Source organism: Toxoplasma gondii, chromosome VIIb (genome assembly GCF_000006565.2).
Source record: "Toxoplasma gondii ME49 chromosome VIIb, whole genome shotgun sequence".
Lineage (NCBI taxonomy): Eukaryota > Apicomplexa > Conoidasida > Eucoccidiorida > Sarcocystidae > Toxoplasma > Toxoplasma gondii.
In genome coordinates, this window is record NC_031475.1 from 4996675 (window position 1) to 5008711 (window position 12037).

The window sequence follows — 12037 nt, forward strand, 5'->3', positions numbered from 1 at the left end:
ATCTCTCTCCCGGGAGGGCCCTCCTTGGCAGTGCTCCCCAAAGCAGGCATTCATCAGAAGAGACTTACAACCGTACCCTGCTTAGATATATTCAGGATCCAATGCGTCGCCCGACACGTGTTGTGGTCCATAAGGTCTGGATTCGCATGCTGTATCCTTCGTCCCAGATCAGCTAGGTTGGCCGCTTTGCGTCCCTGATATATTTTCTGATTTCACTTGTTGAAACATTGTTGTCCCCCCGCTGTTGTCGTGCGCTCTGAATGAGGAGCAGGGCGCGTTCGTCATTCTGTACTAAGCAACGCTATGCGAACCAGATAGTTTAACCGTGTGTTTCTGCCGGCTCCGTCTGGAAATAATTGTTACCGTTAGCACGGATGCCGCCGGTAACCCAGCAACCGCAGCTCACTGTAGAGATTAACCTCGAGGTGACGCTCGCCTCAGGGACCACACATTTCTCCCATATGCAGAATGCGACTGTGCCGTCAGTGGCTTCAATGGGGGAAAGGCTGTCGAGTTCTTCTGTGTAAACACAGCGGAGCAAGCTCATCTGCAGACACAACGTTGTGGTGAAGATCACTTACAAAAACGGCGTCGCACTCACCTCATCTGGACCAAAAATTATCTTCATGTCAACGCTACGACTGTTTGTGAGGGTGCTTCCACCGCTGCGTCGTGTTCCAAATGAAACTGAGAATCAGCTTGGGTAAAAATTCCCACACCAGACGAAGGTAAAGACGAATGCCGCCGGTCATCTTTTTTTCTGTCATTCTCCACACACTACACATGGTGCGTTTTTGGGCCAAGGTTGCGTTGCGAAGGCTGCGCGTGTGCGAAAGGCGATGCGTTAAAGAAATTGTCAACAGCTCTCGCCCATTTCACTCCGCAGCATGTGCTTCCAGAATCTCCCAGGGTGCTACGGACTTGTGTTTGTCCTTAGCCAGTATGAAGGGTGTCGGTTTTAGAACTAACGGCGACAGATGCCCGACCACCTCATTTCGAAAGTCGCTGCAACATTCCATGAGCTTTGCGGTATAAGAAGCTGCTGAAGACACCCACGAGCTTCCGAGAGGGCTTCCTGTCGTATATTATGTGACCACGTCGTCAGATTCTCGTTACACAAAACCGAATGTAGGCTTGAACGGTGGTGGTGTTACTTACAGTAGAAGACCACCAACCCGGACACGGAGTCAAAAGGCCACATTTACGCTTAATGCACGCCAACGCAGGTCCGCACTCCCATCCCATGCGTCCTTGGGACTTCGCCAACCACCCAGTTCTCTCTTACTGAGCTTAGAATGGCGCGGGGAAATTTGTCTCCCTCAGAAGGATCTGCAAGGTGTTGCGCTCGAAGTTTTTTGTGGTTATGCGCAGGGCGTAGCCAGACACGCAGTACCCTCTGAAAGTTAGCGTCTCAGGTCTCGGCAGGACGTTGCGGCACCGAAATCAGTTGACTGTTGAGTGCGATAGGAGCACCACCACGAGCAACCCGATCCCTTCTGCGTTGCAAGCCTGTTTCCTCTGAGCAGCGTTTTCGAGAGTACATGTTTCTGCCTACCTCACCGCCGAGCAACGGGAGCTGTCACAGTGAATGGAAACAGAAACACTTGTCCCTCAAGGGCCTAAGATTGGCAGTCGTATGATCCCTCCCAGCCTTGGTGGGTCCTGTTTTGATGCTCTGTTGCGAAAAGATCTAGTGCGTTGGGTCAGTGAAGCCAAGTTCATGAAACACTTTTCTATTGCTGCTGAGTTCTTGTGGGCAGATAAAGATGTCGCATCACATGAGTTGTGGTCCGACGCTTCGCTTTTTCTGATACATGTATTTGACGTCTGATCTTTTCCCGAATGAAAAAGGGGTTGCTTCAAGTGCATGTCTGCTGTCGGAAGCACACCGGCCCGGTTTGGATCGCATGATGCTACAGAGTGTCTCCCGGAAAAATCGTCTCAGCGACCATGGGCGATTCCACTGATCGGTATGCCAGGGCGTACCGTTACGCGTAAGTTCCTCAGAATAGCCTATCTCCTTGAATCGCAGTCTTTTGTTAATTGCACCTCGTTTTGTCTGCATTTTGGTGCGCCTGCGAAACGCTAAAACACACGCCCATGACTACTTTGTTGAACCAAATGGCATAGTACCTGGGTTTCACTTTGTCGGGCAGACGGACGCACGCGAAAATCCTCATTATTTTTGATGAAATGGACTGCGTGCCGTCTGTTATTTAGGCTCTCACATATATGCGATAGCGTCGTCTATACTCCATTTGCAAGGCTGACTACGCGTTCGTGAGATTACGGACACTCCCTTGGTCGGTAAAGTAGACGCAACTTCTCCACGGGCAGAGAGGAGTGTCTACAACAGGTGCCCCACCTTCACATTCCAGTAGTATTGTTTTTTTGCTGGTGTCATGTGCCTATGTGTCATACGTGCGTAACGCAGGTTTCCACTGCCTTTCAAGGCTATGGACGAAAAAACAAACGCCTCGCTTAGTCTTGTAAAGTACTGCAGATTATCAACCGGCCTTGAGAGTGAGGGTGATACGACGATAGAATGTTACGCCACCAAATCAAGCTTCGCCGCGCTGGGACTGGAGGGCGGATCTTGGGGGTGGATATCGAAGGCTTCCATGCATGGAGATTGGCCGACAGCTTCAGAGAAAGGAAGGTGCCACATTGTGAAGCTGGTGGCCGAGCAAGGGGTGGACAGTTTACCTGATAAAGGGTGTAGTGGATCAGCAGCTCAGCCGCCCTCCGAAAGCAGTTCGACTCTTTTTGCACGGTCAGGAAGACAGAAAGGGAAGAGCGAGGAACCGCGTGTTTTTCTTTCTGCGTCGCTCATGCATTTCCTTCAATTGACTTCGGGAAAAAGTTTCGTGTCCATTCGGCCATTCGTGCCAAGACCGGGAGGTACGGAATATTCTGAAAAACAGTGCTACCGAACCATGGATATGGGCCTGCCTTGTGAAACAGGCATGCCGGGACAGATTTGCCTGGCAGATAATATGGAGGAGATTTGTTAGTTTCATTCTTTGTTCCATTCTGGAATGTAGCCGTCTCTAGCCTTCGTGGCAAAACGTGGTGTGTCAATCTGCAGGCTACACGTGGCGTTACATGGATGTCTCCAGTGAGAACGCCCGCTGTTAAATCTGGAAAACTTATCTTTTCTGATCTGCACGTTTCGTATTGGTGTGCGTGATCTTCTGTTGTAGCCCGTCAAGCATACGGAGACGTTCATGACCTCCCACAGGTTTCTCGGTGTGTTATCCGTCCAATCTCCACACCTTCCGATAATGCGCAGCCGAATATCGCGACTGAAGCTATTGCGGATTTCGACGATTGGCAAAGCACACTATTAGAATATTTCGCGGTCCCTCGCATTCTAGCGGAGGGGCAAGTGTGCGCGGTTCTCTCTTCGTCAGTTCTGCGGCGGAACGTCGTTGAATTGTCTCATGTCGACGAAGCTAGTGAGGGAGTCACCGATCGCGACGTATCTCCAGAAACATCCACTGGTTATAATGATACTAAGACTAGCGCAAACGTTTCAAAACGTTCCCTTGGCAGATCTTTGCTACACAGTCAGGCTGAGGGCGCCTCTGTTCCCATGTGTCCTGGTAGATGTTGCCTTGGCCTCACCAACTCAGCACCAGGTGTTGGATCGCTGTCGACTTCATTTTCCCCGCTTTTCACATACGAGACGCTTCGTAAGTTGCCGCCAGATTCAAAATTTTCTTCGTCAATCTCTGCTTCTCCGGACCGTGCCTCGTCCCCAACTGTGGGTGACGAGCTAAGTTTGCATAATGAGAAAAGCGCCGTAAGCATTCCACGCACAAGACACAGGTCGGCGAAGTCTGCTCTGAAGCAAGACACACAGATCTCCAACTCCTCCGTAGAGGATCCATGCGGTAAACAAGATGAAAGCGCAGCCAGGTGGAGAGGAGGCACCGACGAAAGAGTGCCACTGCCCACTGACCAGGGCTTCGCCGCTCGACTGGCTGCAAATGCGCTTGCAAATGTTCGGGGGTGTCCTGGGGGACAGGATGCGCTCAGCTCGCTGTCTGGAAATTTGTTTTTGGCTCCTGAATGGGAGAGGAAAGTTCAGCACTGTCTGCGGTGGTTTTATGTCGAATACATCGAACTCGGGACGCAAGACCTTGATGTGCCTGCGAGCGGTGTCAGGACGGTACTGCCACCCCCAGTAGGCGTTGTCTCTAGGCAGTCCACCGGTCTCTTCTTACAAGGACGGACAACCTCGCGGCGATTAATTCCTTTCGGTGTGAGAGGGAGCACGATTCATTCAATGAGGTCCAAAGGAGTTAACAGTGTGTCTGGAAAGCTACTCGGCCCTTGGGTCGGCGTGCACAAAACAGGGGGAACTATAGAGAAGCAGAATGGTCAGGTGACGGAAAGAAAATGAGTCCAGCAAGAGAGCCAAATTGTAACGCTGCACTACCATGAATCGTCCGAGATGTTTTTGCCCATGTTCATGTGGCATCGAGTTGCGTAGCAGAACGCGGCGTTGCGGCAGGCGGTGCCGCAAGACTAAGTGCCAGACCCACTGAGGGTCAATGTTTGATGTTGTTTTTCGGTGTCCAGGCACATCATTGTTTACGGTGTCCTCCTTCACCCGTTCTTCCAGCAATCCAGGAGCCTCTTGCAAGGTAACAACAGCTACTGAGGAAAGATGTGCCAGCACGCTTGCCGGAGACAGGTTTCCTTGACGTCATGGTATTTCAGTGCGGCACTGAAGAAGACGTGACAGTGGCAGCAGTCTACTTTACTCTGCTTGAACATCAACCTAACCTTTGTTCAGAATAAGGCTGCTATATTTAGTTGCTTGACTAAATTTTGCCATCAGATTTCTCTCGTTCGCCACCTTTCTGCTTAACCAGTCTTCGACATCGACAGAAGGCAGGTCGGATCGTGCAGCCATTCTTCTCAAAGGCCCCCGAGGGTACGGAAAGCATTTTCCAATCAATGCGGTAGCCTCATGTGTCGGCAAATTGTCTTGAGGATACTAGTGGGGCAACCAGCATGCGTAGACAGTTGCATCTCGTCAACAATAGGGTAAGAACAGTGGTAACTGCGCTACAACGTTCTCGACAGTGCAGGCACCTGCAAATCATCATGTCCTCTGGACGAGGGTAAGGTTCTCCTTCCTCGGCTACAGTGTCCTCATCATCAGGATATATTGGGCAAAGGCTGCAGCCAATGAAGTTCTAATAGATCAGCAATATGGCGACGCAACTGTGCGAAGCCACTGGCTTTCCCTTAGCAGTAGAACCCCATTGTTCTGTTTCTCCGACAGGTCCGGGAAACGGACACTCGCCCGGCACGCTTGTCAACAGCTTGGCTTTCACTTCAAGGAAATCGATGGCCTCGCTTTATCTCAAGGAGCCTCAGGAACAGCTGCAGCGGCAGGTGTGCGAAGAAAGTGTGAAACTGCCTCAGGAAATGCTGTTGGAGTCGTTTTTAAAATGCACCGACACATGCTGTGCTGCCTCATTTGCGGCGACCAGTCGATGATGGTTGCATATATTGCCCAACCTTTTGAATGCTCATAATGTGCACATTCCAGACACAGGGATCCTTTATGTCCTCTCCTTGAGGCCTGCCATAAACGTGACGATTTTGGACAAGCAGCGTTCCAAATTGGGCCCACCAACGGACGCAAGCGAAGGGGTGTTGTACAGAAACTTAAAAACGGACATGTGCTATAGAACACAAGTACACCCGGAAAGTCATGTTGCGACGTATATTTGCCAGGAAGGTTAGCACCCCCGCCTGGTGGTCACGGGCGCCGTTTGGAGTGTCGGCATATCTAAATCACAGGTTGTGACATCGTTCTGTCGTTTGCAAAAAAATACTCTCTTCCGGTTTCTCTGAGTAGCGCCGACAATCAACCGTCCGGGTGTCTGTAATCGTGTCCATCGCAACCAGCTGGAGACGGTACTATCGCATTACATTGGATTTTACCAAGTGCCTCGATGTGTGTTTATTGCTTGCCGTTAACTGATAGGCAGCGCAGCAATCCATGTGGATGGCTCAATCGCGCCCGGGACAAACTCACGTTTTTCGGCAGCTCTTGTGGAAGCGGCATCCGAAGCCACACCCGTCTTGATTTACATCAGAAGGATGCATATGCTTTACCGCTATGTAGGAGGCGACGCGCCCATTGGGGCGGACATGCATCGTCTTCAGGTACTGTTGCCGCATTGACATAGTAGAAAATGTGTCTGCTGGATGTCGGTATTTTTGATTTCTCATTCAGACGTGCCTGAGCTCGCGTTACAAACTGTCTGGTTTAGCTTCATTCATGGCCCTTCCTTTTTAATCAACTCACCGGATGGCAGCATGTCTCTATCTTCCTCTGCGTTGTCAAGCATACAGCTACTACAATCCTCCTGTGATGTCCACTGAAGGGAAGAAGCATTTGCGTTGTTCGCCAGGCTCGCCTTGCCAGTCACCTTCGATGGTTCCTGACTGCTCACGGGCGTTGGTTAGACCGACATCGTGGCGGATCGAGTCCGACTGGAACTGCGTTGCATCAAACACAGGCAGACAGCGATTTCTGTGATAAAATTGTCCTGGTTGTGGCGAGCCTGGAAACAGAGACAGACGAGACCTCAGAGGGATCAGGTGGCGACGCACAGGCCGATTCACCTATTCTGCACGAGTTTTTAGAAACTTTTGACTTGGTTATACCCCTTAAGCGACCAGATAAAGCTAGTTTGGAACTGGTAAGATTCCGCAGGTGCTGTGGCATACAACCTCAAGGGGCATTTGGGAATGTACTTCGCAAGGGTTCCTGCAAGGTATCTATGGGCGGTTTACGTATACAGGTGTAATCTGACTGTGGGGCGCAGAGTGTCACGAACTGTCGACTGAGCCGATTCGAATAGACTCGATGCAGTGTCCGTTTCAGATTGGAGCCGGGCACTGAGACTACGGTTCTCCTAATAGATCATAGTGAAGCACAACTGTTTCTCTGTATTATTTTGTGTACCGGCGTTGGTTGCGTTATGTTCATGTCCATCCTTATCGTACCAGCGGCTTCCCGGTCTGTAAAACGGTAAAGTTCTTCTGCATCTTCTCCAAAGACGTTCGTTACTGCCACTCTGCGTGTTTTGATCGTGTAGCTACAGGCACATTTCTACTCAAAGTAATTGCGGGTACCTCCCGGATGCCTTTTGGGCCTTCGTAAGTGGCTGTGGCATGACAATGCGCGCGTCAGAACATTTCTCCCTTCATATTTGGGACCCAATTACTCCTCAGGTAGCGCGCGAATTGATAGAAGCTATCCACAGCACTGACGAAACGTGTTCAAGCCCAATCTTGCAAGTTTCGCCGACGGAAGTAGCAGAGTAAGCAGCCGCTGAACCCTACTGCTTCAAGCCTTCAATGTTCATAAATCTTCTGTGGAACATATGGTACGCACTTCTGGTTCCTTGAAGGACGCCAACAAGAGAACGCGCCTTATGGGTGGGTCCGGCGCCGCTGACGTTTCGCCTGGATACAGTTTTGGCAGGACGACAGAAACATGCAGCAGCCGAAATTAAATCTAGAAGATGCAAATAGACGGCTGCGAAGGGACACAGGGTTTCAAAGCCTATTTGGGTTTTATGTGTGCATTGTAGAAAGGAACGCGCACCTGCAAAGGCGCAACGGATGGGGGACTCTGCATTGGAGGATGATCGGGCGTTTTCTTTTCGGTGTGGCTTGCCATGGTTTCGCAATTTTTTCGCCGAATTTCATGCTGACATATTCATTCCGACATTCTTGTGTGGACCCTTTTGTCGTAGGATCTGCACAGGCCTTTCCGCTGCTGAAGTACATTCGCTCTTCCATAGAGTGCTTCACGCCAAGGTGGCAGCCCTCCGCCAGGCGCAATCTCCCGCCGCTACCGGTGTGGTACATCCACAAGAGACCTGCAAGATTCCTCCCATTGAAACGATGACAGCTACAGGTGAAAAGTGATAGCGGGGAATGCTTGACATTTTCCCTCCGTTGGTTTATGTCAGGGGTTTTGTCAGGCAGCTCAGCAGAACCTTCTTGAGAGCTTGATTGCCGAAGCAGCTCCCCAATTGTTAGAACTCTATTGGCACTATCGGGGGTCACAGATCTCTCATGATGTCACCTGCTTTTTGTGGTGGCGACTGGAAGAGGAAAAGTGGTGTCTTTTTCTTCTTGCCACTTGAGACAGAAGAGAGGATCCGTATCGAAACTCTCTTGTGTCTCGGACTGCACAGATTTCCGGCGAGCCGTTAAAGCTTTCCGTTCAGGTGAGTTCTTTGACACATCATCTACAAAGTGACCACGTGCCAAAGGTTTTGCTAGAAAGTGCTATTTCGTGTGTCATCGAGTTCGCTTCCCTCTCTACGGTGCTAAAACACTGACAATGCTCTAGCGATCGGTCGACGGCGGTGACTTTCTCCTTCTGTTTCCCCCTCCGGGACGGCCAGTTCTGGCGCGACTCCGCAGTCTACTATGCATGAGCCAGAACGTTAGTCCTTCTGCACAAAGGAAGTGGAGCAGATACAAGGCAGGTGGTATACGCTGGTGTCTTCAGTGCTCCTGCGTATCGAGAACTGCTTCAGACACTGTTGACACTACAGTCCCAACGGTCCACTGGCAGGACGTTGGCGGCATCGAAACAGCGAAGCAGGAGATTCGTGACTACATTTCTCTACCCCTGGAGCGTCCCGAACTTTTCGACGGTAAAATAGAGTTCATCGAGACAAGGCACCCACTATTTACACGTGCGCCGAGCCTGTCTCTTGTTTGTGCCGTCTCCAAGAGGGTTTTGTGGGCACGCCATTATTGTGCGCAAGAGTAGTTCCTATGCACAGACTAGTAGCTCTACAGCGTAAGCCGGCATGCTGGTGACTTTTTGTAGAAATCTCACTGAAACGAAACGTTTCTCTTCAAGCACTGGATGCTCGCTTGTGGCAGACGAATCTGGTCTACGTCACACGCTACTAGGTGAATTGTTGCCAAGCCTGCCCAAATTCTACAATGTTTGGCTGCTTCATAGTTGGTATGCCGACAAACACGCTGGCATGACTCCTGTGAACAGCCAACATCAAAAACGTGCCCTTCAAAAGATGGTTTCTATGGGCTCCTTTGCAGGATTAAAGACACGAGGGGGAATCCTGCTCTTCGGGCCGCCTGGAACCGGCAAGACTCTTCTCGCTAAAGCGGTTGCAACTGAGTGTGGTGTAAATTTCATTTCTGTGAAGGGTCCGGAACTTCTGAACATGTAGGTTTTCCCATGATCAATTACAGATAGCAGGAGCTACTCTCCCGTCGTTTTGTGCTTGGTGGTATTTTCACGGAACTCCAGGTTTCGATCTCTGGTGGGGTGAAAAGATAATAGTGGTTCGGAAATGCGTCGGCAGCTTGGCATCGTGTTACACAGTTGGACACCGAGTAACTGATACGCACACGGGGATATCAAAACTCTCAAAAAGGGCGTGCTCATATCTGTGACCACAGTTCCTGGAGTGCGCTTCGCACTGTAAACCAACGTAAAACAGCAGACCCCCTTCGACACCTTTGGTTCTTTTGCCGGTGACAGGTACATTGGCGAGAGTGAAAAAAACGTTCGGATGGTTTTCCAAAAGGCCCGCGCCTGTAAACCGTCAGTCCTTTTTTTCGACGAGCTGGATGCTCTGGTAGGTCGTCGGCGCATGGGTAATCTTGAACCTCACAGCTAGAGGCAGCTAACTAGAAAAAGCACGGGGACCTATTCATCTCTGCACTCTCAATGTGTAGGCAAGTGCGTAACAACGGCCGACGCCTCCAGAGTATATCTACCATGTTGGATATCCAAGGAACTATGGCATTAACTAAACGCAGAGGCTTGCGTTTTCGGTGCGGACGTCAGCAGAGTCGTGTTCGCTAAGCTCCGGCAGTTCGTGGGTTCATTCTCGCCGTCCGGCTATGTTTAGATTAGACGAACTGACCGACCCAACAGGTCGTGTGCTGGTACTCCTTGCGCATCTGTTTCTGCGTGCAGCTGCCCCGCCGAGGACGAACATCGGATTCTGCTGGCGTCCTTGACCGAATCGTCGCTCAACTGCTTGCTGAGATAGATGGATTACCAAGCAATGTAAGGCAAGAGACTTGTTCTACCAAGTAATCAGTTACTGTTATCAACCTCTATTTTTCGCGTTGTCAGTTTTTTGGGAGTGCACCAGCAGCAGGACGTGAGACTAACCAGTAGTGGCAAACAGAGCTGTTGTTTGAGTTAGCGTAGAAAAACAAGAGCCAAAAAGAAAAGAATCCAGGCCTTGTGACCAGAGTGTGTAGACCGCAGATGTGGAACCCTGCGTGGCAATGTGAGGCCCTCCGGGAGTGATTGGAGGAGTGTCGAAAGACTGGCTGAGAACCGCTTTCGTGTGCCCGCGTGCTTGGCTGGTCCGAATATGTATCGGATTGCAGGTTTTTGTCATTGGCTCCACCAACCGGATAGAACTGATTGACAAGGCAGTACTGCGCGCCGGCAGGTTGGACCGCTGCGTATATATTGGAATCGAGCAGAATCGCATACCGCTTCTTGAGACCCTTACTCGGCACATGACCCTTGAGGAGACATGCCAGGATCCTACCGATCCTTCGTCATGTACCGGGAGCATTTGCAGCGCGCGTCGTCGCCTTTTGGAAACGGTGAACAACCTTCTTCCTCCTCAATTCACAGGAGCTGACTGCAAATCTCTCTGCAGTATTGCCGGGCTTCTCGCCGCCAAGGAGAAAATTAACTTTCTCAATGATATGAGTGGTGAGGCCGGAACATGTGTATCAAATGGTCTGAATGCATTTCGTGTATGCAGGGTGCCTTACTCTGTCATGTTTCATCGTTTTCCCAGGGAAGTCTCTAGTGTTTCATGATGAGCTTCTCAAGGAAGAAAAGCTTCAGCGTCGTCTAATAGTGTAGGCGTTTTGAAACTGTTCTCCCACCGACTCTTGGGATGACTAACCTGTCCAGCTGTGAGCTTCTGACCAGCAGAGAAACCAGCACATTTCGGGACACAGAAAAGCTGAACTGCTGGCAGACAGAAACGAAAGACTAGTTTTTTCGTTCCTGCCCTCATGTTCGTTGTTAAAAGAGCAGGCTTTGTTGGCATGTCTGTACGCAGAAACACTGAATATTCCCGCAATCGAGCTTCAGGAGTTGTTGCACGAATTGGAGGTATTGTATGCGTCTAACAGCAAAATTCGCTCCCCACCAGGTGTCAAAAGCGTGGACAATCACACGGACGAGAGGCGCTGGCAGGACAGGCCTTCGAGCGACTTTTCTTCTTGTACCAACAGAAGCACAGGAACGCGCTCTAGACCGTCTTCCCTGCGGTGCCGTCTGCCGCTAGAACAGCAAGCACCTATGGGGAGTCGCCTCCTACTGATATTAGAATATGACAGATTTTCAAATGTTTTCACGCGATCGACAGCAGGCATTCAGGCGTCCTTTCAAGTGTGGAGGATAGTTCCTGTAAATGAACATGCGACGCATCCTGCAGACTTGCATCTAACTTGTAGTAGTACAGAACTATGGTGTGTCAGCAGGATGCCTCCTGAGGACTTGACGAGCTTTTTAGGACAAAGCACGCCGGGTTCCGAAGCGGAAAACCTTCCTGAGTTCGTCCTGGAGCCTAGCAGTATTGATGACAGGCACAGGGAAAGCGATGGGCTGGGCGGGCGAACTTGGCGCAACTGTGACTGGCTGCTTAATGGCAGAAGAGCTTTTCTATGGAAATCAAGTTGTACCAAAGGAAAAGAAGTCATCACTGGCCGGCGGGATGTGGACAGTTCCGAAATACAAGTTTATTGTGGCACCGCCGCTCAGGACGCGCATCACCGAAGAAAAGAAAACATAGACGATACGCTCGTAGGCATTCAAACGGAAACCTCGGCAAAACCTTGCAGTTCTCTCGCCGATGTGGTTGTACATGCTGGACCCCCCCCGCATGAAATCCTTCTGGTAAAGGTTGGAGAACGACACTTCCATGCAGCACTCGCGCAAACTCGGCCCTCACTCTCTTCTCAGGAT

At 50.6% G+C, this 12037-nt stretch overlaps 2 protein-coding genes across 2 annotated transcripts; both read left to right on the plus strand.

Moving 5' to 3' along the window:
• Window positions 1-1367: 1367 nt before the first annotated feature.
• TGME49_255215 (hypothetical protein) lies at window positions 1368-3227 on the plus strand. Its single transcript, XM_018781093.1, has 2 exons — window positions 1368-1994; window positions 2435-3227. The coding sequence occupies exons 1-2, from the start codon at window positions 1951-1953 to the stop codon at window positions 3012-3014; spliced, it is 624 nt and encodes a 207-aa protein (XP_018636928.1). The 5' UTR covers window positions 1368-1950; the 3' UTR covers window positions 3015-3227.
• A 368-nt stretch (window positions 3228-3595) lies between these two features.
• Window positions 3596-11864, plus strand: TGME49_255210 (ATPase, AAA family protein; the record flags this gene model as incomplete). Its single annotated transcript, XM_018781092.1, has 15 exons — window positions 3596-4267; window positions 4588-4652; window positions 4850-4945; window positions 5300-5412; window positions 6011-6192; window positions 7267-7355; window positions 7794-7957; window positions 8241-8273; window positions 8589-8708; window positions 9121-9250; window positions 9569-9665; window positions 10010-10102; window positions 10435-10771; window positions 11130-11182; window positions 11586-11864. The coding sequence occupies 15 exons, from the start codon at window positions 3596-3598 to the stop codon at window positions 11862-11864; spliced, it is 2523 nt and encodes an 840-aa protein (XP_018636927.1).
• Window positions 11865-12037: the final 173 nt, after the last annotated feature.